The sequence below is a fragment of the Trematomus bernacchii genome, unplaced genomic scaffold (assembly GCF_902827165.1).
Source record: "Trematomus bernacchii unplaced genomic scaffold, fTreBer1.1, whole genome shotgun sequence".
NCBI lineage: Eukaryota > Metazoa > Chordata > Actinopteri > Perciformes > Nototheniidae > Trematomus > Trematomus bernacchii.
The window spans coordinates 48,485-73,387 of record NW_022987387.1 but is presented as its reverse complement, the minus strand read 5'-3'; the positions used below and the strand labels follow the sequence as shown (position 1 = coordinate 73,387).

The 24,903-nt window shown below is 44.0% G+C and overlaps 1 protein-coding gene across 1 annotated transcript; it reads left to right on the top strand.

The window, feature by feature from the left end:
* The first annotated feature begins 12,494 nt into the window (after positions 1–12,494).
* LOC117485424 (coiled-coil domain-containing protein 42 like-2-like) lies at positions 12,495–15,070 on the top strand. The gene is made up of 6 exons (XM_034133984.1): positions 12,495–12,554; positions 13,610–13,702; positions 13,826–14,014; positions 14,365–14,586; positions 14,687–14,845; positions 14,928–15,070. The coding sequence occupies exons 1-6, from the start codon at positions 12,495–12,497 to the stop codon at positions 15,054–15,056; spliced, it is 852 nt and encodes a 283-aa protein (XP_033989875.1). The 3' UTR covers positions 15,057–15,070.
* Positions 15,071–24,903: the final 9,833 nt, after the last annotated feature.

Below are 24,903 nucleotides of genomic sequence, written 5' to 3'. Positions count from 1 at the left end.
GGTACATAACAGTGGAAGAAAAGTATACATATTTTTAAAAAACTGTTTTGTTTTTTGTGACAGAGATTACAGATCCCCTACATTGACTGGGAGGCCAGTGGTCATCTGCGTGAGGAACACTCAGGAATAGTTGTTCCTGTCACCCGGAGTCCTCTGAGTGATCAACAGATGGAACACCTTAATGCTAATATTGACCCAATGTTACCATCAGATTCCTTTGGAAAGGACATCTACTTGAACACATTACGGTTGGTTCTCTTTACAACTGGAAATTAAGAGCAATGGATCCATGGACTACCAGTAGCAGACAAAGTATTCAGATACTTGACTTAAGTAAAAGTCTTGCCTTTATAGTCACTTAAGTAAAGGTATGTAAGTACTATGAGCAAAATGGACTTACATTTGAAGTACTCATTATGCTTTTAAAGGTTCTCTGTATGTGTTTTGATTAGCTGCATTAATGTGTATGTGTCATTTCACTAATGTAGATGTTTATGGTTAATATTGACGAAACTTTGTAGTGCTTTTTATACTGTTGGCTAGTTTAAAGGTGGGGTAGGTAAGTTTGAGAAACCGGCTCGAGATACACTTTTTGTTATATTCCATGGAATGCTCTTAACATCCCGATAGCAATGAATATCTGAAGTGCTTTGACAAAAAATCCATAAAAAAATGTCATCTGTGGAAGCTGTAGTACTGTAAAAAGCACGACCAATCATTTTAGCCGGCCCGGCTAAAATAACTGGATGGCCTACCTGCCTGTCAGCCTTCCATCTGTGCACAAACTTATCTCGTGCCCTCATTGGTCATGTGCACGTTCGTGTGTGTTGGAGGAGGGGCTCTGTAACGCAGCCTACACACGGCGGCGTGCGTTGCCGCTTGGCGGTGGGCGTGTCTTGAGCTTGGGGAGTTTACGCGAGCAACGCGACCAACAACCAATCACATGAATCTCCCGTGTCTCTCGCCAAGGGCTGGAAAATTGAAGAAGTGACCAGAAAGTCGGTTTTGTCAGCTGGAAAAAGCGATGTCTATTATTTTAGGTACTAAACGAACGGGGGCTTGCAAAACTTTTAGCTGCTGCAGGACACAAGAGTTTGCGGAAACAAACTACTTTTGCAGCGAGCACCGCGAGAAAAGCTACGCTTTGCTCCCAGAATGCAGTTCGGCGAATCGTGACGTCACCCCATTCAAAGTGAATGGGCAGAAGCGTTGAAGCGTCAACGCACGCCGCCGTGTGTAGGGGCCGTAAGGAAGTGGCAGATTTTCTCCGGTTGTGTATTTTCAAATTCTACGCACTCGAGCTGGTTTCTCCAAAATGACCTACCCCACCTTTAATGTATACCAATGCATTATATTCTCATAAGTGATTATCTACGTTTCTCAGAGAAACAGCCCTGTTTCCAGCATTGTGACTATGTATTTGCAAAGGATGATACAAGCAAAACAATCTAATCATAAAATTAAATAAAGTTGTTGCATAAATGAAGTGAGAATAATTCCCTCTTAATCCATAAAATGGAAATACTAATAAGTAAAGTAAGTTTACTTGACTACAGTCCAGTCCTGTATCCTACATAATAAAATATGACAATCATGAATGTCTTTTTTTTTATGAAATCAGTATCCCACATTTGTTTTAAACACTTGCAAATGATATATGCTAGAAACCAATATTATCCCCGGGCGCTGTACAATAGCTGCCCACTGCTCCTAGTACTAGACTCCTTGTACTAGGATGGGTTAAAAGCAGAGGCCAAATTTCACTGTGTGTGCTGTGTGCTCTGCATGTGTGACCATTAAAGAGGGTTTCATCCCTCCCTATTCTATTCTATTCTATTCTATGATATAATATTTACAATGTAAAGTCCTGTACTCTGCAGGTGCTGGTAAAGAGCAATACAATGACAACCTTTCCAAACAAAACAACTAGTAGGTAGGTAGGTAAGTAGGTAGGCAGGCAGGCAGGTAGGTAGGTAGGTAGACAGACAGATAGATAGATAGATAGATATAGACAGACAGACAGATAGATAGATAGATATAGACAGACAGACAGACAGACAGATAAATAGATGGATATCATAGATGGATATCATAGATAGATAGACAGACAGATAGATAGATAGATAGATAGATAGATAGACATCATATATAGATAGATACTTCATTCATCCCAAATTGTGAAATGTGTGGAAACAAGTATAAACATAATAACATGAAATACAAATGAAAGCAATAGACAGGAATATATGCATATACAGTAGAAAGGACACGATGCATATTATAACATTTAATGTAGCCTTACTATGAAGGCTGACCTAAATACGGTGCTTTTCTACAGATTACTTTATTACTGCACTGGTAAGGTAAAATTAGGCCGATTAATAAAATGTGAAGTGCTTTGTAACTTTGACTGAATACACAAAAAACAATGAAGAAAGAGTTTCCTCTGGGCTGCTTCGCTGCCAGCTGCTCCCCCCGGGACCCGAAGTGGCGTAGCCTGTACTTCAACATCAATGCCTACGAAAGTGCTCGATATATGCTGTATTGAACCAATAAACTAACACAAACTAACTGTATCACCATAACATGATGATGATGATGGTGATAAAGAATGCATCTAACGTTTCGCTGTTCATTATAATAAAAAAAAACAGAGCATTAAACAAGCCATCATGCTCTTACTTTGAAATCATGCGGAAATGTCGTCATCAGCAGGCCATCACGTGGTTTCCGAAAATAACCGAGTTACACGAGTAGATTTTAGCTGAGACCAGAGGAAAGTTTGTCTCAAAATTCCGTGTGTGTAAAAAGACGATCCACAAGCAGAAATTTGAGATCCACGAGCAGAGAGTTGAGATCCACAAGCGCATTTTTGGTCGACAAATACAAAATGGATTCACAAATGCCTGATCGAAAGTTGTAAATGTTAAAGAGATATTCACAGATCTTTTTTTTATTTGTGAACATATTTAGCGTATTTGCAGATCCGTTTTACATTTGCAAATTTATTTGTGAGTTTGCAAATCTTTTAAATGCATTTGTGGATTGTGTTTTACATTTCCAAATCACATATTTACACAAAAATCATTTTTATGTTCACACAAATAATTATGAGACATATCTATGCCCATACCAATAGAGTGATAGAGTGCCACAGTGACGCGCATAGATATATATAAACCTATGATATAAACAAAAGAGGGTAGAAAGAGGTGAAATGTGCTAACGTGACGGCCATCTTGATTGATTGATTGATTGAAAAGTTTATTAACAGCTTGTATATTGGGTACAGTACAGTACAGCTCAAAACATACAATTGTTAAGGGGATGCAGACCAGAGAAAGACTTTCGTCTTGTTTACATCAGGGTCCCCCATTTCCAATTCATCATATCATTTAAGACATATTTGACATACAGATGGCTTATTTACAATTTACATACAGGTGGTGTTTTACATACAGATGGCTTATTTACAATTTTCATTTTAGATTTCGTTCTAATACATCCTAACCGGACATTTAAGACATACCAAGTCTACAGATATACAGTTATAACAGAGTCTAAAATGCGAGTATATACATAGATGGGGGGGGAAGCTGTCCATTGTACGACAGGTTGAGATTTGTACCTTTGTACCATTACCGGGGCCAGTTTTGCACTGCTCTCCCCCGAAGGTGCTCTTTAAGAGAGGTTTTGAAGGTAAGTATAGTTTTACTTTCCTTTACAGTTGTGGGAAGAGCGTTCCACCTTGATGTGGCATAATTGCGAAACGTGTATTCCCCCTTTTTTGTGCCAAATCTGGGTTTTACATGATTTGTGGAGCTCCCTCTGGTGTTATGATCATGGTATTCCTTGACCTTTGGGAAGAATTTTGACATGTACATGGGTACCATAGAGGTGTAGTGGATCTTGTAGACCAGGCCCACTGCACTCTTTCTGACTTTTACCGCTCTTCTGAACCCTGCTTATTCTTTGGGTAGACAGGTGCTGGCTGTATGGTGGTTATTCTGGGTGGGGCCATTCTTAAGAATTTACAGGTCTTGTTTTCAGGTGTAGAATTTGAGACGACCACTGCGTAGACAGCATAAGAGGCTTCTCAATTCTCTAATTTCCCCTCCTCGACTCCTATCCTCGAGACTTAGTCCCGCCCACAGGAGATGCGAGCGAAGGACTCGAGGAGGGGAACCGAGGAGAGAGGAGGGGAAGCAGCAGGCGGTTAGAGAAATGAGAAATCCTCTCCTCTGAGCGGTCATTTTAAAGAGACGTCCATTAATGATGACAGGAGGCACAGCAGCACTCTGGCCGTTTCTCAATCGCGAGGATGCTGGCTTGGTAGCACAGCCGAGCCGAGCATCTTGCTTCAGAAGCAAGGCAAGAATACTTCCTGGCATTCGGAAAACGAAGAGTGGAACAGGCTAGCAAGTGTGCAGGTGTGCGTCATATGAGAGGCCCCGCCTTACATCTTCCGCCACAGACTTGGGGAAATTGGTCCATGCGCAAAGCATTGTGGGGATTTTAAGGACGCGAAGTCTACCCATGTGCAGCCTCGAAATTTCCCCCAAACCAAGGACGCGGCCTCGGTGGAATTCCAAGTATGCTGGAGATTGGAACAGTCCTTCGGCGGCACTCGATGACGTAGCATCCTTGAAATATTGGCTTGGAAGCCAATATCCTCGCGATTGAGAAACGGCCTCTGTCTGATGGACAGATGTGTTCATGACGACTTATATATTTACTTTTAATTCATTGACAGTGCGGTATAATGAGACAATAACAGGCTACAGATGCGGACATATACACACAAATATATGTATATAAATATATACAATTTAAAGTATGAGAGCACTCTCATAATAACGTAATACTATCGGAGACTGGATATTTCCCCCCCTCTCTCTGGTCGCTGAAATGGGGAATTGAAATTACGGGCCAAAAGTTGTATTTACAAGTATTAAAAGCAAGCATAGGACACCAAACCAACTGAGACCCGTCTGTCCGCCGCATCTACGCACACACACACACCTACACACTGTACAACACGCACCTACAGCTCCTAAAGCATATAATATATATCAGGCTATAGCCGTTGTGTATTTTATTATGTGAAGCACTAAATGGTCTTAGAAAAATATTGACTCTTTGTTTGTAGATATCTACTAAACTACAGCATACAAATACAGAGAGTAATGTAGGCCTATACTGAGTGATATATATTTTACACACTGCTCTGCTTTCTGCACGGACCTCACAGCTGTTCTCACTGTAAACATCGCGTCGCGATGAAAGCAGTTACTAAAATAATATCCAGGGGATGCATGCAGAGCTGTCATTGGCTGAGATCAGTCCGGCCGTGCGTCACGACTCCCGGAAATGCATCCACGGAGGAGCCGTGGAGGATGCATCAGTGTATCCTCGGTTATAGCTCCTCTAGAGAGCCTCCTCGATGCTCGATGCTCGGTCCTCGATGTGCATTTAGAGAAATGAGATGTCCTTCAACATGGCGCGCTGAAATCCATTTCCGGGTCACTACCGGAGGACCGAGGAGTCGAGGAGTCGAGGAGGGGAAATTAGAGTATTGAGAAGCCTCTAATGTCCCATGGAGGTCCACCGGAAGGGGAGGGACTCTCTATTGGTTTTTGTCGAAGGAACCGGAAGGAGTTTACTTCCGGGTTTTAGGACGCGTCACTGACTGGCACTCTATAGAGGCTTCTCAATACTTTAATTTCCCCTCCTCGACTCCTCGACTCCTCGGTCCTCCGGTAGTGACCCGGAAATGAATTTCAGCGCGCCATGTTGAAGGACATCTAATTTCTCTAAATGCACAGCGAGGACCGAGCATCGAGCATCGAGGAGCTATAACCGAGGAGACACTGATGGGTCCTCCACGGCTCCCCCGCGGAGGCGTGACGCACGGCCGGACTTATCTCAGCCAATGACAGCTCTGCATGCATCCCCTGGATATTATTTCAGTAACTGCTTTCATCGCGACGCAATGTTTACAGTGAGAACAGCTGTGAGGTCCGTGCAGAAAGCAGAGCAGTGTGTAAATCAGTGGCGTAACAAGGTTGTGATTGGCCCCGGTGCAAATATTGTTTTGGGGCCCCCCCCCCCCATCGCCCCAAACATAAGCGCACGCTGATGAGCTCACACACACACAGACATACACAACCACTCAGAAGCGCCACATGTATAGGCTATCAATAACAGCCTGCCCTGGCCTCAAACCACCACAGCCTGACAACGGCACAGCGAACTAAGAAGAGGATTAAACCTGTTTCCTTGATGTTTGTCTCTGGGGAATGGGCCGGTAGGCCTACATAGACCGGTTGCTATAATATAGCTTTTGATCTTGGCGTCAGGGGTCTCAATAGCGCCATAGAGTCCCCTATCGGTTGGGCCCCTTGGGGGAACTGTTGGACCACCGCCGGGCACAGCCAAATCCAGCCTCTCCTCCTGGCTGGCTGGAGAAGAAGGTTGCACAGCCACGGCCACGGATACAGCTTCACTTGTGGAGCTAGATGGCAATGATGGTGGTGAGCTATCGTTAGCCTCCGGCTCCGGCTGCCGCTGCACGTCAACATTGCTAACGTTAGCGCTCGATTTTGAGGACGATGTATGACAAAAAAAACGGTCTAATTTTGTCAGTTTAGCTGTTACATCTCCTTGTTCTCTCTTGTCCTTTCTCTTTTTTGAGCGCCGCTCTTGTGCTTTGGTTTGCTGTACATTATAAATGCAAGCTATTAGATTTTTTATAATGCTGCCAAACTTGCTACTGCTAGCTACAGTACAGTACAGGTTGATTAAACGGTTCTCTCGTCACGCAAGGTATCACATGACATGAAAGGGAGCAAGGTCATTGGACAGACAAATTACAAATTAATTTAGGTTGCTTGGTTACTTTGAAGACTGCGTGAACCCGTCAATGCCATTGGGGCCCCAAAAAAAAAGAAAAAAGAAAAAAAAGAATATATATATATATATATATTTTTTTTTGCATGGGCCCCTTGCCGGCTCGGGGCCCCGGTGCGTTGCACCGGCTGCACCGTCGATAGTTACGCCACTGGTGTAAATTATATATCACTCAGTATAAGGCCTACATTACTCTCTGTATTTGTATGCTGTAGTTTAGTAGATATCTACAAACAAAGAGTTGATATTTTTCTAAGACCATTTAGTGCTTCACAGAATAAAATACACAACGGCTGTAGCCTGATTATGCTTTAGGAGCTGTAGGTGTGTGTGGTACAGTTAGTGTGTAGGTGTGTGTGTGGTACAGTGTGTAGGTGTGCGTGTTGTACAGTGTGTAGGTGTGTGTGTGTGGTACAGTGTGTAGGTGCGTGTTGTTCAGTGCGTAGATGCGGCGGACAGACGGGTCTCAGTTGGTTTGGTGTCCTATGCTTACTTTTAATACTTGTAAATACAACTTTTGGCCCGTAATTTAAATTCCCCATTTCAGCGACCAGAGAGAGGGGGAGATATATCCAGTCTCTGATTGTGTTACGTTATTATGAAAGTGCTCTCATACTTTAAATTGTATATATTTATATAAATATATGTGTGTGTGTGTCCGCATCTGTAGCCTGTTATTATCTCATTATACCACACTGTGAATGAATTAAAAGTAAATATATAAGTCGTCATGAACACATCTGTCCATCAGACAGAGTGCTGCTGTGCCTCCTGTCATCATTAATGGACGTCTCTTTAAAATGACAGCTCAGAGGAGAGGAGTTCTCATTTCTCTAACCGCCTGCTGCTTCCCCTCCTCTCTCCTCGGTTCCCCTCCTCGAGTCCTCCGCTCGCATCTCCTGTGGGCGGGACTAAGTCTCGAGGATAGGAGTCGAGGAGGGGAAATTAGAGAATTGAGAAGCCTCTTATGCTGTCTACGCAGTGGTCGTCTCAAATTCTACACCTGAAAACAAGACCTGTAAATTCTTAAGAATGGCCCCACCCAGAATAACCACCATACAGCCAGCACCTGTCTACCCAAAGAATAAGCAGGGTTCAGAAGAGCGGTAAAAGTCAGAAAGAGTGGCAGAATTATATCAGTGTTGGCAAGTACTTTTTAACCATCAAAGCCACGTTCCCCCATGATTGTCCTTTTTATGGAACTTCAAACAAAAGCTCTATAGGTCAACAAAATATCATTTTACAGCTATATATCAGTTTTTATTAATTGTACAATTTCTCCTTATTTAGTTGGAATGCTGATACAAGTAACAAGTACAAACCACAGACTGTCTGTGCCATGGCGAATACAGTCGCTGCTTTATTTATGTCTGTAGGCCGTTGTTATGAGTGTGGAATGAGCATAGACAACGTTAGCTTAGCCTGGTCGACCCGATCTTCATTCAGAAAACAAGCATTTTAAAAGGTGTTTTGCCTGCCGTCTTGTCTGCAGACTTGTCAAAGCATTAATTCATGGTTGTTACTAACCGGTATCAGTATGTTGTTACTTCGGCATCATTTAGAAACGTGTATTACAATTTAATCACGGTAAAATATGTTCATTTGTTGTAGTTGTAGCTCCCGAGCCAGCACGTCTTGTTTGAATGATGCGAGTAAACACAGCTGGCAGCCGCGGTGAAACTCCAGCGTTTAGAGCGATGCGATAGGAGCGATTAGAGCGAAGCGAATATTCGCATCGCGTCCGGTGTGAACGCAGCATTACAGACCCCCTCCTCCAACACACACGAACGCGCACATGACCAATGAGGGCACGAGATAAGTTTGTGCACAGATGGAAGGCTGACAGGCAGGTAGGCCATCCAGTTATTTTAGCCGGGCCGGCTAAAATGATTGGTCGTGCTTTTTACAGTACTGTTTGCTGTCTACGGGTCTGATTCTGCTGACCACGCCCCCCTGCAGGAGAGGTGAGCCGTGCTCTGGGGCCTCATTTATAAAGGGATATACGCTCAAAAAATGGCGTACGCCAGTTTCTACACAATGTTTGCGATTTATAAAATACTAACTTGACCTGAAAATGTGCGGTCCTCCACGCAAACTCTAACCCATGCGTACGCACTAAGCACACAAACGGGAGAGACGAGAAACTGCGACGCCGTTGGCAGAAGGAAGAATGGAGAGAAATATGTGGAAATAATACCATAAATAAAATGTTACCTCTCATTTATCAAATATGAAGAATTCCTTTTCAAACATTGATTAAAGCCAATCTTAAAATGATTAAACAAACGCCTGTTTGAGACTCCTCAGTGCACACAAAAACATAACTTGGAGAAATAAATAAATACGGAAATGTTATTTAAAACCACCTCGAATATGTTGTGTTAATGTTATGAAATGTTTTCTCATAAATGATGCGGTAAGCAGGAGGACAGAATTACGTCTAAACTGACGCCGTTTTGCATTTCTATAGGTTGTAGATACGAGCATGTTTTATATACTATCATGTTTAATCGTGTTTTATGCCGTTTGCCAAGACTTGATAAGTCGCTCGTAAAACACAGGAGGTATGGAAACTAAGAACACCATATGTGGTAAATTGTACAGCTAATATAACACAACACATTAGTTGTATTTCCTTTAACTGGTGGATTATGGATATATAGTTGCTGATCGACAGCTGGAACACAAACCACCAAATACAACAAAATAATTCAGATCCAGTCGTCATGACTCCACTCCGGAGGGATTCCCCGATCATTTCTTACAGTTTCTCATCAAGGGGGTGTCTCCTGTCCCCGGTACAAACACACTTCCTGAGGAAGGTTATGTGTATTTCTTTTGTCATTAACTTTTTTCGGACCACTTATTTATTTATTTTGGTGACGATCCGTCCTCCATGCTGCTACTCTGGTTCAAACTGCATCCACCCAACAATATGATTTATCTCGACCTCCCCAAAATAACCAAAATCTGACACGGTGTGAGATGTCTTTTTTAGCTGTTCTGTCGTAATTTCCTGCGATCTTCTTCATGCAGTCAGTCAAAAATGAATGAATGAATGGGCGTTTCTTTGACTATTTATAGGCAAATATGGGCGTTACGAGTCGATTGTGATTTATAAAGGGAAACAGGCGTAGGAAGTGCCGTACGCACTTCCCTCGCCGGTACGCAATGTTTTGTGAATCGGAAAATGTCGGAAAACGTCTGTACCTATTTTTTTGCTTTGTACTACGTAAGCAACTTTCCCACGTCAATCCTACGCAAGGCGTTATAAATGAGGCCCCTGATCAGCTGCTGGGCTGTCAGAAGAGGGGGAGAAAAAGAGATCTCCGTCCTCCGTGTTTTATTATATAGAGTCGTTATTCATTTGTTTTAAAGCTCAATAAATATCAAAGAAGACCTTTGACCGGCACTTTTCTAATTTTGTCCGGAAGATTTAAACTTTAACGGACATCTTGACCGGCGAAAGAAACTGAAACTGAAACTCTGCCGCACGGTCCCCTCGTTCCTTGGAAGAGGCGGAGAGGAGGGTGTTTGTCATCTGCTGGTGGACTAACCGGAGAGAATTACAGTGCTTGCCTCGACGGGGAGGGATTGCATTGAATTAAAGCAGCAGGAGCAAACGCTTGCCTCGGGGAGGGAGAAAAAAAGCCACAGCGGAGAATAAACAGAAGGGTAACCATGGTAACTATGAGCGGGAAGTCTTCTTCGCTGCTTTTGTGGCAGACTACAGCGCCACTTACAGGCCTGGCATATGTACTACAGCGTCTCCAGCGCTTTCGAGCGGCAATGGCCGGCCGTGGCCCAACCCCACATTCCCCTGATAGGTGGAGAGTTGGCCCAATAGCCGTAGCCCCACTTCTGTGGACGACATAGAAGTGTTCAAATCTGGATCAGTCTGTATCAGATCCGTTGCAGCCCCTTTTTTAGAGATTTGGGTATGGAGGAAAATAGAGAGGGTTGTGTTTTCTGACACTTGGTGAGTTCCCTGGAACACCGGGGACACATATTCATGTATAAAAGACGTACAAAAGTGCATTTTGCATGATAGGTCCCCTTTAAATGTTTCCATCTTATGCTCTGTAAGTTTGTTTCGTAACGGAAGAAATGTAAATATATTTAAAAAACGGACAAGTCAAATCAAGCAATCTGATTGGTCGATAGCGTTTTTGCGGACCTTTTTGATTACAGATTTGAAAACATCGTTGCTTGCTTTAAAAGTAGCGCAATTCATTATGTCAAACCTTGGAAAGTATCTAGATATCCCTGCCCTAATGCCAAAGGAACTGCACACTGAATATGTTTTTCCATTTGATGTCTATGTCTGGACCGCTGCGTAAAAAGGAGGGTTTCTGCCCCGTTATTTCTCCGCTGTTTTCTTGTCCCAGTTTGAAAAGCAGTTTGCTTTTCAGCCCAACTGTATAGAGAGGCGAAGTCCCTCCCTTTCCGGGGGGGCTCCATGGGACCTTATTTCGGAAAAAGTATGTATTGAAGTCAATGGGGAGAGAAAGATTATCTTTCGATTCCGTTTGAATTGAGCCACGAATTACACATATGATGTTTGTCAATTTAAAAGATAATTTTGCAAGTCAAAAAAATAAAAATGTGTCGTAAAACTGTGAAGTAACACTTTTTTTTGGTGAAACCGCTCAATGAACTACATCTCTGGTCTCGCACCACACACCAAGACGGCCGTCACGTCACATTTCACCTCTTTCTTTCAGAATGAGGCGAAAGGTATTAAAAGAGGTGAAAATCACTCCAAGTCTGGGCATGTTGAGAGCTGTACATACACACAAGGGGAGTTAGTCGGTTCCGTAAGAGCCAGCATGTGGGACCGGGATTCTGGGATTTGGAGTCTTTCTAGTTGCGTATTTTTCATAGTCTTATATTTCAACAGTTTTACTACAAACTGTGACTTTTTTGACATGGAAATTATTTGTTAAGATTGACAAACATCATATGTGTAATTCGTGGCACAATTCAAACGGAATCGAAAGATAATCTCTCTCTCCTCATTGACTTCAATACATATTTTTTCCGAAATAAGGTCCCATGGGTCGGAAGTAGATGGGCGGGGACTTCGCCTCTCAGTTTTTCTCAGACGCGGAGGGATACTGACTTGTTGTGAAAAGTAACTACAATTCTACCCGTGGTATACGCTCAGTATATCACGGCTAAGAACCAATCAGATTGCTTGATTTGACTTGTCCGTTTTATAAAGGCTATTATATGTTTTGATTATAATTATTGATGCATTAATGTGTTATCAAAGCTGGTAAAGGTGCAGCTAGTTTTAATGACATTGTATACTGCAGGGTAGCTTGTGCATTTACTCCAGGTGTGACTAAAGTGTTGATTATATTTCACATTATTGATCCAAATCTGCAAAGTAACTAAAATAGATGTAGTGGAGTAAAAGTACACAATTTAAGCTACTTCTGAATTGTAGTGGGGTAGAAGTACAAAGTAGCAACACATTTATATACTCAAGTAAAGTACAAGTAACCATACTGTATGTATACAGGCGTGTGGAGGGGAGCGCTGAGCGGGCAGCAGCCCACAGGAGCTCTTCCATCTTCAATATGCTAAAAAAACGCAGTGAAGTCCAAGACCTGGACAACGAGAACCAGGAGAAGCAAGAAGTAGGTTAACAGGAACTCACGATACTTACAATAACTTATACACACACCTTCTTAAATATCCAAAACCTTTTCATGACGTGGCATTTTATTTTTATTAAAAAACAACAACATGTGTTGATCATTGCCTATAATCTGCACGATTAGTTGGATCATTATTGAGATTAGGATTATTCTTTTTTTATAAATGACAAAACATTTTTATTGCACTTTGAAACTTCAGTGTTCCTTTTTTTAAATCCAAACCACTATATCGCATTTTCTGTTGTGTTTCTACTGTATCCACAAAAATATATCCATATTTCTAACCACATACAATATATGATCTTTCAATAATATTACCAAAAAAACTAAACATTTTGTAAATATTTAAGACCCTGAGCTCTGGGAAGTATCCACCAGTATTTGTAATTGTGATTCGTGCTAGTCAGTTTTCTCCAGGTATCTGCTTAACCCAGAGTGACATCCATCTAAATCCATATATTTGTAATTCCTTCATTAAAGGTGGGGTACTGTAGGTAATTTTGGAGAAACCAGCTCGAGTGCGCTTGAATTTGAAAATACACAGTCGGAAAAAATCTGCCACTTCCTTACAGAGCCCCTCCTCCAACACACACGAACGTGCACATGACCAATGAGGGCACGAGATAAGTCTGTGCACAGATGGAAGGCTGACAGGCAGGTAGACCATCCAGTTATTTTAGCCGGGCCGGCTCAGATGATTGGTCGTGCTTTTTACAGTAGGCCTACTACGGCTTCCACAGATGACATTTTTTTATGGATTTTTTGTCAAAGCACTTAAGATATTCATTGCTATCGGGATGTTAAGAGCATTCCAGGGAATATAACACAAAGTGTATCTCGAGCCGGTTTCTCAAACTTACCTAGCCCACCTTTAATAGCTCATCGTGTCAAATGCTATTATTAACAAATCGAACAGTTACCAAGTGTTGATGTTTCCCACGCAGTGTAACTTTCTGATTTAATGCTCACTGTCCTGACTTACCATCATAAATGTTCCCAAGTCATGTTTGCCTACTATGTGTGTCTCATTATAGGAACTGGAGAATTTGCAACAGCGTGAAGATGAGTGGCAGGAGAAGATTAAGAAAGCTAACAAGATGAACCTCAGCTTTGAGAAGATTCTCAGGGTACAGTGAAGGACCATTTCACACACAATTCCTGTATGAAACTGTACCTAACGTTATTTGATTTTAGTGTCATAGCTGGAACTGAAAACACTAAACTAAATCTCTCCATCTCCCTCCCTGCAGGACCAGTATACTGAATGTTCAGAGAGAGCAACGAGGGAGAGGAAAGAGGTTCTTCATCTGGATGCAGAGCATGAGAGGCTGGTGGTGGAGTTAGCTGAAGAGCTGCAGAGCAAGCAGGAGCGAGAGCGCCAGCTAGTGAAACTCACTCCGTACGCTGTGAGCTTCGAGCGGGCGGCCAAGTTGACCAAGGTACTGCAAGGGATTTTTTTAGAAGGTAGAGAATCTAATTTAAACATGTTTATTGTACAGGAATAGTCTGTGTGTGAAATCATAACAATTACTTTTATAATTGTTTTGATCTTTCTAAATCTTGTCTCTTGATGATGTCCTCAACAGTATTCACACACATTTAATATATGGCATTGTTGTGAGGAATAGCATTTCTGTCTCTTTCTTCCTCCAGGTTTATGTTTTATTTAAAAAAAAAATGTTTGTGTTTATGATGTTTGCAGGTGTGGTCCATAAAGTGTATTGATTAGATAATGAATTTGAAATAATGGAGTTACATTGTGTGTGGTTTCCATGTGTGTGTGTTACAGTTTAAGGATGCAAAGAGTCTCGCAGATCATATGGAGAACCTTCTCCGCATTCGAGAGAGTCACCTTCAGAAGGACCTGAAGAAGCGTGAGAAGTATGACGAGCTGAGGAGAACCCTGCAGTCAAAGCAAGAACAGCATCGCCTCATGCGTCTGCAGAAGAACTACGAGCTGTCCCAGATGGAGGTGGAGCATGAGAAAGAGCGCTCTGAAGTTCTGGAATGGGTACGAGAGCTGACCCTGGGTCAAAGTCCGGCATCAAAGCTAACACCAAATCAAATGATGATCTTCTGTGTGAAATGAAGTTGTCCCTGTCCCCACACAGGAGAGGAAGTGGAACCACATTCAGGAAACCGCATCAAATGAAACACTTCTCCTGGGACAAATCAAGATGGCGACACTCAACCTCTACGAAATGACGTGTCAAGACGAAAAGGCAGATGAAGCGGTTGATATAAACGACACAGAGAAACAGCTGGACCAGGTGTGTACCCCAACAGAGCAGAGATGGAGGTAAAAAGCAGACAGAAAAATATACACTTGTAATTTTTTTACTGTCTCCTCAGGTTAAGACGTTCATTCAAGACACCGACGACATGGTCAAACAACATCAGACTTCTTCACAGAGACAAGATGGAAAGAAAAGAGACAAAAAGAGCTTTCCAAGTCACAGTAAAAAAAAGGCTTCAAAGTAACCTTTACCATGAGTCTCCTCACAGCTTTATGCTGCGTTCACACCGGACGCGATGCGACGTTTGGGGGCGGCGCGATTACATGTAAAGTCAATGCAGAGACACGGACAGACGCGAATTCGCTCCGACGGTGCGCATGAAGCGGTGGACGCGGCACGAATCACGCGATTGAGGCGATTGAACGGTGCCGCGTTAAACGCGAGAGTTCCATTTTTTCAACTCGAGCGTCAAATTCACATGACGCGTTCTCGCGGAAGCCAATCAGCGGTGGGATTCCCTCTGACGTTCCTCTGACGTCCTGCTGTTAATCAGTTGAATTAAGATGGAAGAGAAAATCGTTGTTGCTGTCAGTGGGTTCCCGGAGATATATGATACAATGTCATATATCTACCGGGACCGCAACAAGAAAGAGCTCGCATGGAGGAAGATAAGTGAGGAAGTAGGCATACCTGGTAAGTTATACAAAATATACATCCGTTGTTTGCTTGATTACAGATTTAGCATTAACCAAGTTAGCTCAACCGCCGGTTTAATGGCAGATAACGGTTAAAAGTTACCGTTTGTAAACGTTTTTTTTCTTGTCAGAGGAGGTATGCCGAAAGAAATGGAAGAGTTTGAGGGACACCTATGTCAAAGAAAGGAAGAGGGAGAAGGAAGAGAAAAGGAGTGGGTCAGCAGCAGGGACCAATAAAAAGTGGAGATACTCTGCGGTCCTGTCCTTCCTCGACCCATTTGTTACCCCGAGAAAAACCACCAGCAATATGGTGTCGGGGGTCGAGGAAGACAGGACCTCAGAGTATGGAGGTGAAGCACAGGGAGCAGATGGAAGAGGTTGGTTGACAAGTGGAGACACTCATTCACACTGCATAGGAAAGTCATACAAAATATCTACAAAAAAAATGTAAAAATCAAAGTTTAAGAGAATATCAAGGCTATAACTGCTTAATTTATCAATAAGTAATTATAATAATACAAGTGCAATTGTAAAAAGTTGTATTCTCACAAAATCTAGAATTACATTACCTGTTCCATTTTACTATCTCATTATTATATTTGCCTCAATGGAATACAAAATACATCTTTCTTATATTTTCAATATTTACAGATGAACATGAGTTTTCAGAGGGCAGTGAGGCGCATGATGATGCCCCTGATGCCCCTGATGCCCCTCCTGCTGTCCCTGCTGCTGTCCCCACTGATGCCCCTGCAGGACCTAGTGGTGTAGGCAGAGCACCAAGGGGTATGTAAATGACAGTTTTGATTGCATTTTATTGTATTGATGCATTGCTGTACCTTCACTAAAAAATGCTATTTGTTTTTGTCATGCAGGAAGAAAAAGGCCCAGGAGTGAAATAAATGAAAATGAGGTGCATGAACGCCTCCTTGAGGCCCTGGCACAGAGGTCTGGTGCTCTGCCTGCCCCACTCTCGGAGGATGAGCATTTCCTCCAAAGCCTGCTTCCTTCCCTTCAAAGACTGCCAACGCAGCAGAAGAACTTTGTGAAGTTTGAAATACATAAATTAATTTATGAAGCAAGCACAGTTGTGCTAAATTTGGAATTTTTATAAATTACCTGCCATGGGTTGACAATCTTTGAAGGGAACAAACCAGGCTTTTTGTAAATATTTATAATCATTGTATATAGTTTATATTTTTAAATTGATAATAAAACTTTGTTTAATGATACCCACGTATGTTCCTTTATTCTTTCGCCATCACATACTTTTCTTTAGGTTTCTTTATGGTCATCACATAATTAATAATGTAATTAAGGTGATTGTATTTTGCACAGTAGTGTAAAGTAACTAACTTTGACTTGTAACAGAGTATTCCTAACAAAACCTGAGAGTGGAGACGAGGTGCGACAATATTACAATAATTTATTTATATTTAAACAAATAAACGAAGCCAGCAATAGGTCCCCCGAGGCTGGCATGAAGAGAGTGGCAAGAGGAATGAGGGCGAGGGACGAATCCGGTTTGGCTCTCGGCTCCCCGACACAGGTGCAGCTCATCAGACAAATGCCGGCCCCACAGCACTGTAAGCACACACACACACACACACACACACAGAGCCGACGGCACCACTCGTGGTGTGGAGGGGTCGTCACAATAACAGACTGCATATTTTCATAATTCTATTACATTTAAAGTCAAAATGTACTTCTATTATATGCTTTGCCTAAAATCATAAAGTCATTTAAAAAGCAGAAAGTGGCACTACCTCACAAAACAATAATTCATGGATTTAACAGAAATAATTATATGAATTGGTGACCTAAATCTGGTGTTGGGATAGAAATGTTGCAGGAGGTTGCTCAATAGTATGTGTGGGTGGCTCTTAAAAGAGCCTTTTAATGTGTGCTGGTGCATTACACGTCGTCTTGCCATGGGACCGTTCCCTCTGCATTGAAGTATGATGTGAAGACCTCCCGAACTCTGATGGCCTCTCTTGCGGAGTTGTTGGCTGCAATTCTTCCTAGACCTGGCAGTGGCTCCACATCAGCAACTGAGAAGGCCCTCTGTGTGTTTGCCTGGGTTGTCCTGCGCAAGAAGTTATGGAGAATACAGGTAGCCTTCACAAACTTCTCTGCAACTTCTGGCTGGACCTCAATTACACGCCTGTACATCCTCCACTGGGATGAGAGAATCCCAAAGGCATTCTCTACAACAAGCCGAGCTCGAGACAGACGGTAATTAAATATTCTGCGCTCTCTGGGAAGGTTGCGCCCAGGGAATGGCCTCATGAGGTTTTTCCTGAGAGGAAAGGCCTCATCTGCAACAAATACATGTGGCAGGGGTCCCAGGTGGTCACCTCCTGAGAGTGGCAGGCCAGCAGGCAGTTGGAGGGAGCCAGATTTCAGGGCTTGACCAAAAGCAGAGTTGGCCAGAATGCCACCATCACTTGTTCTTCCATAGCCCCCAACATCAATGACACGAAAGCAACGCTCTGCATCCACAACTGCCAAAAGAACAAGTGAGAATGTTCCTTTGTAATTGAAGAACTGGGATCCTGTGTTTTCTGGGGCTTTGAGGACAACATGTTTCCCATCTAATGCTCCACAGCAGAGAGGAAAGTTCCACCGCTCCTCAAACTTCTCTGCTATTAGCCGCGTTCACACCGGAGTACTTTTCACCGTACTTTACGCGTTTAGTTCCGTGAGTACCCCTTATGTCGCGTTCACACCAAAAATCGTACTTAATCTCGGGTACTTTTACCCCCATTTTTAGAGCCCGCTGGGAGAGCGTACTTTTCTGTGGGTGAAAAGTGCCCCAAAAGTGCCCCAGTGCTGATTGGCTGGGCGAATTGCAAACCACGCCCGTACAACTGTGAAAATGTTGTGTGGAGACGCCATTGTTTTTCCTCGCTACAAAAACCCAACGCAGCGTTGGGTTTGTTTTTGAAAGCAGTTATGGCAAGCATCAAGAAATGATGAGGATGGTGTCGGCGCTTCTGGAGATCTACGCCGAGGACGCGACCCAGGGAATGCTACTGAAGCCAGTTCAGTAGCTTTCACTCGACCTGGGAATCGTGCACAGCCGGCTAAAAATAAAGAAACTCAGGACTACAAACGGCGGATTCAGTGGCCAACGATGACTACCACGACGAAGGTAAAATCAACTACATGCACTGGGGTTTTAATCTGCACAATAATGGTCTCAGATGTACTTTTATTTGCTCAGTAGATCAAGCTAGCCATGCTAGGCTGAATAGGCTAACAGCGGCCCCGAGCTAGCTACATCTAGCTAGCTAGATATTCTTGGCCGCTATGAAAACGTTTTGACTTGTGAATAACTGTGCAGTGTTTCTGTAATTTGCTTCACTAACTCATGGCACTAATCGTCTGTTTCAGGCGAGGATGGACAACTCTCGGGATTGGAAACAAGCGAGCTTTGCATTCTAGATCACAGCGCTTGGTCGTCCTCCTTACCAGCAACCAAACGCAAAGGTACACACACTGTAACTTTGTCTTGAAAGAACGTTACACATCGAACTGATGTTCACAATCATGTTTATTTCATAATATTCATCATATTTTATGTTTAACTTGCCTCAACAACATTAAACAAAGTTCAAGCATACATGAAGCACTCTTCAAAAAGGAACAATCCTCCGTGTTTGAACCTCTTAAATCGCTGCATAGCCGATTTATTTGGACTGGATTATCCCAGAGAGGCTAAACATTCTTTATAACACAGTTTCAGATTTGTGAAACCTTTAATTCTATTTGTGAAAATACAAAAAAGAGAGATTTTAGTGCTTTTTCGCATCCTGGCCACATTAGACCAGGTCCTGATCTAAAACCACTATACCTAGACTCATCAAATCTGGACTGGATTATCCCAGAGAGTCAAAAGATTCTTTATAACACAGTTTCAGATTTGTGAAACCTTAATTCTATTTGTGAAAATACCAAAAAAACATTCCTAGTTGTTGTAAAACTACATGGCGACTAAACAGATCTTGTATCTTGCTTATTTTCCCCTCTTAGGAAAGTGGACACGGGATGCGAATTTCTTTGACACCGCCCAGGCGTTGGAGGACCGGCGTGCCGTGGTGAAAGAGTCGATGCACGGGGATCATATGGTGCTGTTCACCAAGGCCCAGGAAACGGAGGACAAGATGCTCACCAGTTCATTTTATATTATTGTTATTACTGTTATTATATAGTCTTGATACAACTGACACTTTATTTTATATTGATAATGTTAATTTACATGTACAACTTCTATTTTATTTACATTAAAAATGTGAACTTCTATTTACTGTTAAACAGATCCTGTAGCTTGATTATTTCTCCTGACACTTTATCTTTAGTGACCGTAGCATCCTATACATCACATGTAAGTGATTATTCTGATACCATCATGTTTCATCGGTTATAAACTGGCAAAGCTTTATTTGTCATTTATTTATCATCAATGTTGCAACCTTGTGGAGGAATGGCAGGGGCACATACACAAATATGATAATTTATATCATTTTAAATATTATTTGACCTAAAACTAAATGTTTTTATGATTATCCTCTGAGGAGGACATGGGGATTTGCAAACTTTTAATTCCCCCCCCCATTTTACACAACACAAAATGGAGTCCACTATGGGCCGAAACTAACATGTATGTTTATGGCAGACGGATGCAGTGGGTCACAGGAAGATAAATAATAACGGTGGGTTTGCTGCTGAGCTTATTTACTGTGCATACAACACACCTGGCACAGTTTATTGTTATTATATTGCCACACTGTACACTATTGTAATGTTGCCTGTCTTGACTGGAAAATAAAAGAGAAACAAAAGCACTGTACAAAAGATCATCTTTATTGTCAAAATGTTTACAATTTACACGCTGTTCAGATGCCTCATAAAGCTGGGTCGCCGGTAAGGCAGTCCATTCGTCCCTGTACTCATTACTTTCACAAAGGTTATGTAATATGCAACATGCTGCCACCTGGAATTGTGATCTTGTCCATCTTGCAGTCGTTTCTTTTCATCAAGCACCGCCACCTGCCCTTCAGTCTGCCAAAAGCGTTCTCCACCACCACTCGTGCTCGGCTTGTTTTGTTATTGTACGCAAGTTTCTCAGGCTGCATTAACTCAGTTACAAAGCTGTATAACATGAGCACAAACAGCACAACTTCAGTCGACTCCATCTTCATCATGTCTGAGGTCGGAAGGTAAACAACAGACGCCTAATGTACAGCGAGTGGGTGGGCGTCGCAGTATACGCGGGAAGTTTTTCTTCTTCTTCTTCTCTTGTTTTGCAGCGGATTGCAAACAACTTTAAGGTGCTTACCGCCACCTACTGTACTCGCCGTGAAGTGGTTTGTGGCCTGCCAGTAAAGCCAAAGCAGAAGAAGAAGAAGTGACGTCAGCGGCTCATTTGCGTAATCTTCCCTCAGGGAAAAGTACTCCGGTGTGAACGCGATCTGTACTAAGTGCCCTGGGGTTAAAAGCCCCGGGGCTCTTAGTGCCGGAACTAAGTACAGGAAAGTACTTGGTGTGAACGCGGCTATTGACCTCCACTCCTCTGTAGAGGGCACAGCCATGAACTCCTCCACAAGGCAGTCCCAGATAGCAGTGGCCACATCAGGGATGATGGTAGAGACTGTTGAGACACCAACACGGAAGCTGTTGGCAATTGTCCTGAATGAATCTCCTGTAGCGAGGTACCTGCAGCACAAAAGAAAAGAAACATATATAAAATAAATCAAACAAAGTTGTATGAAGACATAACCTGAAAAAGTGGTGTAAAGTAACTAAGTAGGCTACATTAAATGGTATGTATTTAATACCTTTAGTTACTTTCCAGATTTGAAATAATGTGAAATATAATCAAGTGTTAAATCAGATTAGACAATTAGTTCCAACTGGAGTAAATTCACAAGCTACCCTGCAGTATACAAAGTAATTAAAACTATCATGATGGGAGTTATTTAAGCATCCCTTTTTAAACGTTTATTATAATTAAATAATAACAACAAACAGTTCATTTTGATCCATAGTGCTGTGGCATTGATTCACCATGACGTGCAAGATTCATTAAATATGTTGGGTAACACTTTATTTTGATAGTCCATAGTTGTCACAAACGAGCTGAGGACCAAAATGCAAAACACGGGGAAACCAGGGATAGTCTGTAACCAGCTTTATTGAAGGCAATAACTGGTAGGAGACGAAAAGGCAGGTAGTAGGCAAAGGGCTGGTCGGGGACAGGCGAGGGTTCCAGGAGAAGGCAAGACGGGAGTCGCAGGTACAGACCGGGTCAGGGAGCAGGCGTGGCAGAATAGTCCGGGTACAGGCAGGGTCAGGAATCAGGCGAGGCAGGCAGGTCAGGGACAGGCAGGGTCGGAACCGGGAGAGCAATCTGGGAAGTAATGCTGGAAAGACTGGCATGCTGCAAAGTACGATCTGGCACTGAGGTGAGAGTGAAGTGGGCCTATATACTACTGGAGCTGATGGGTGTAACAGAGTGAAAGAGAGACAGGGTGTGGCTACCAGGTGACTAAGGAATGTTAATGCAGAAAATAGGTGAGTGAGAAAGCAGACTGTGACAGAACCCCCCCCTTAATGGACGGCTCCCGACGTCCAAGACAAACCTACGGGGAAAAAAACAAATAAATAAAAAATCAACAAAAAACCTACAGACACCGGGTGGAAGGTGGGGGTATGGGAAAGGTTAATACTCATCTGAGAATGCTCTCTCGGCCTCCCCCTCCTGGAAATCCTCGTCCTCCTCGACTGAAGACGCCTCCCCCTCCTCCTCGATGAAGCCCCCGGTCCGTAGCCGACGAGTACCCCCCCGGCTTAACGCCTGGCTGAGCGTGGGTCCTAGAAGGCTGCTCCGGGTAGCGCAGGTGGAAGTCCCGGATGAGTTGAGGGTTGAGGATGTGACGAGCAGGAATCCACTGCCTCTCCTCAGGACCATAGCCCTCCCAGTCCACCAAATACTGAACCCCTCTTCCTCTGCGTCGGGAACGAAGTATACGACGAAGGGTATAGGTCGGACCCCCATCGATCATCCTAGGGGGTGGTGGTGGGGGAGCGGCGGGAATCATAGGACTCTCCCGGACAGGTTTAATCCTAGACACGTGGAAGGTGGGATGGATCTTCATGTTCCGGGGCAAACTCAGTCGAACTGCTGCAGGGTTAATGACCTTGACGATCTCAAAGGGTCCAATAAATCTGGGCGCTAACTTTTTAGACTCCACCCGAAGGGGAATGTTTTGAGTGGAAAGCCACACCCTCTGGCCTAGCTGGTACACAGGTGCCTTGGTGCGTCGGCGGTTCGCTGATGTGGCGTACCGGTTAGCAGACTGAAGCAGAGTAGTTCGAGCCCGCCTCCAAGTCCTCCGACAACGTCTGATGAAGGCCTGGACAGACGGACAGGTAACCTCTTTCTCCAATGCAGAGAACAAAGGGGGTTGAAACCCGTATGCACACTGAAAAGGGGAAAGACCAGTAGCGGAACTGATGAGTGTGTTGTGGGCATACTCCACCCACAGGAGTTGTTTAGACCAGGTCGTAGGATGATCGGAAGCCATGCAGCGGAGAGTGGTCTCCATCTCCTGATTCTTCCTTTCAGTCTGACCATTGGCCTGTGGATGGAAACCGGAGGTGAGACTGACCGTCGCCCCGATCAGTTCACAAAACTCCCTCCAAAACACAGAGGTGAACTGGGGCCCCCGGTCGGAAACCACATCAGTCGCCAGTCCGTGAAGGCGAAAAACGTGGAGAAGCATAAGTTCAGCCGTCTCCTTAGCTGACGGGATCTTAGGCAGGGGTACGAAGTGAGCCATTTTACTGAACCGATCCACCACCGTCAAGATGGCAGTATGTCCGTGGGACGGTGGAAGACCAGTCACAAAGTCCAACGAAATATGTGACCATGGGCGACGTGGAACCGGTAATGGATGAAGGAGGCCAGCTGGCGCTTGGTGAGAGGGTTTGTGCCGATTGCACACAGGACAGGCGTTCACAAACTCCCGGGTGTCAGCCTCCAGCGTAGCCCACCAGAACCGCTGCAAGACCATCCCTCTGGTACGTTGAATCCCAGGGTGGCAGGAAAGTCTGGAGCTGTGAGCCCACTGAAGCACCTCAGCCCTCAAAACCTGAGGCACAAACAAACGGTTAAGAGGACAAGAACTAGGACCGGGTTGGTCCACCAACGCAGTCTTAACCCTCTCCTCAATCTCCCAAGCGAGAACACCGATCACTCGAGGAGCAGGAAGAATAGTGTCCGGGATACCGCAGGTGTCTCCCTCCCTCCCGAACTGCCGGGACAAAGCGTCGGCCTTCACGTTGCGGGAGCCCGGGCGGTAGGAGAGGAAAAAATTAAACCGGGTGAAAAATAACGACCACCTGGCTTGCCGGGAATTCAGTCTTTGTGCCGACCTGATGTATTCCAGGTTCTTATGGTCGGTCCAAACCTGAAATGGCAGTTCTGTCCCCTCAAGCCAGTGTCGCCACTCCTCCAACGCCAACTTGACTGCTAGAAGCTCCCGGTTCCCCACGTCGTAGTTTCTCTCCGCCGGACTCAATCTCCTCGAAAAGAAAGCACAGGGGTGGAGCTTCTGATTCTCACCAGAGCGTTGTGACAGGATGGCCCCCACCCCTACGTCAGAAGCATCCACCTCCACCACCAACTGACCAGCAGGGTCTGGTACCTGTAGGATAGGAGCCGACGTAACCGGCGCTTGAGGTCCTGAAAAGCCTCCTCTGCTGCATGGGACCATCTAAACGTTACCTTAGACGAGGTCAGGGCGGTGAGCGGGGCGGCCACGGTACTGTAGCCACGGATGAACCGTCTGTAAAAGTTAGCGAATCCTAGGAAACGCTGCAGCTCCTTCCGGGAATCAGGAACCCGCCACGAGGTAACCGCTGAGACTTTGGAGGGATCCATCTCCACACTTCCTTGACCCACGATGTAGCCAAGAAAGGCGACCGAAGAAGTGTGAAACTCGCACTTCTCCGTCTTGACAAACAGCGAGTTCTCCAGAAGTCTCTGGAGGACTGTCTGGACGTGATGGATGTGTTCCTTGAGGGTCTTTGAAAAAATCAAAATGTCGTCCAAATAAACAAAACATAACGATCCAACATGTCCCGGAGTACGTCGTTCACCAACGCTTGGAAAACTGCAGGGGCGTTGGTAAGTCCAAATGGCATCACCAGGTACTCGTAGTGTCCTGAAGAGGTGTTGAAGGCGGTCTTCCATTCATCCCCCTCACGGATTCGTACCAGGTGATATGCGTTTCGTAAATCCAGCTTGGTAAAGATTGTTGCTCCCTGTAGTAACTCGAATGCTGACGAGATGAGTGGCAGGGGATAACGATTCTTTACCCTGACGTC

What these genes read in the sequence shown, in the direction of transcription:
- LOC117485424 (XM_034133984.1), top strand. Translation starts at nt 12,495, where the DNA reads ATGCTAAAAAAACGCAGTGAAGTCCAAGACCTGGACAACGAGAACCAG. An exon ending in GCTTTGAGAAGATTCTCAGG is followed by an intron (nt 13,703 to 13,825) that starts GTACAGTGAAGG and finishes CCCTCCCTGCAG; the next exon opens with GACCAGTATACTGAATGTTC. An exon ending in GGGCGGCCAAGTTGACCAAG is followed by an intron (nt 14,015 to 14,364) that starts GTACTGCAAGGG and finishes TGTGTGTTACAG; the next exon opens with TTTAAGGATGCAAAGAGTCT.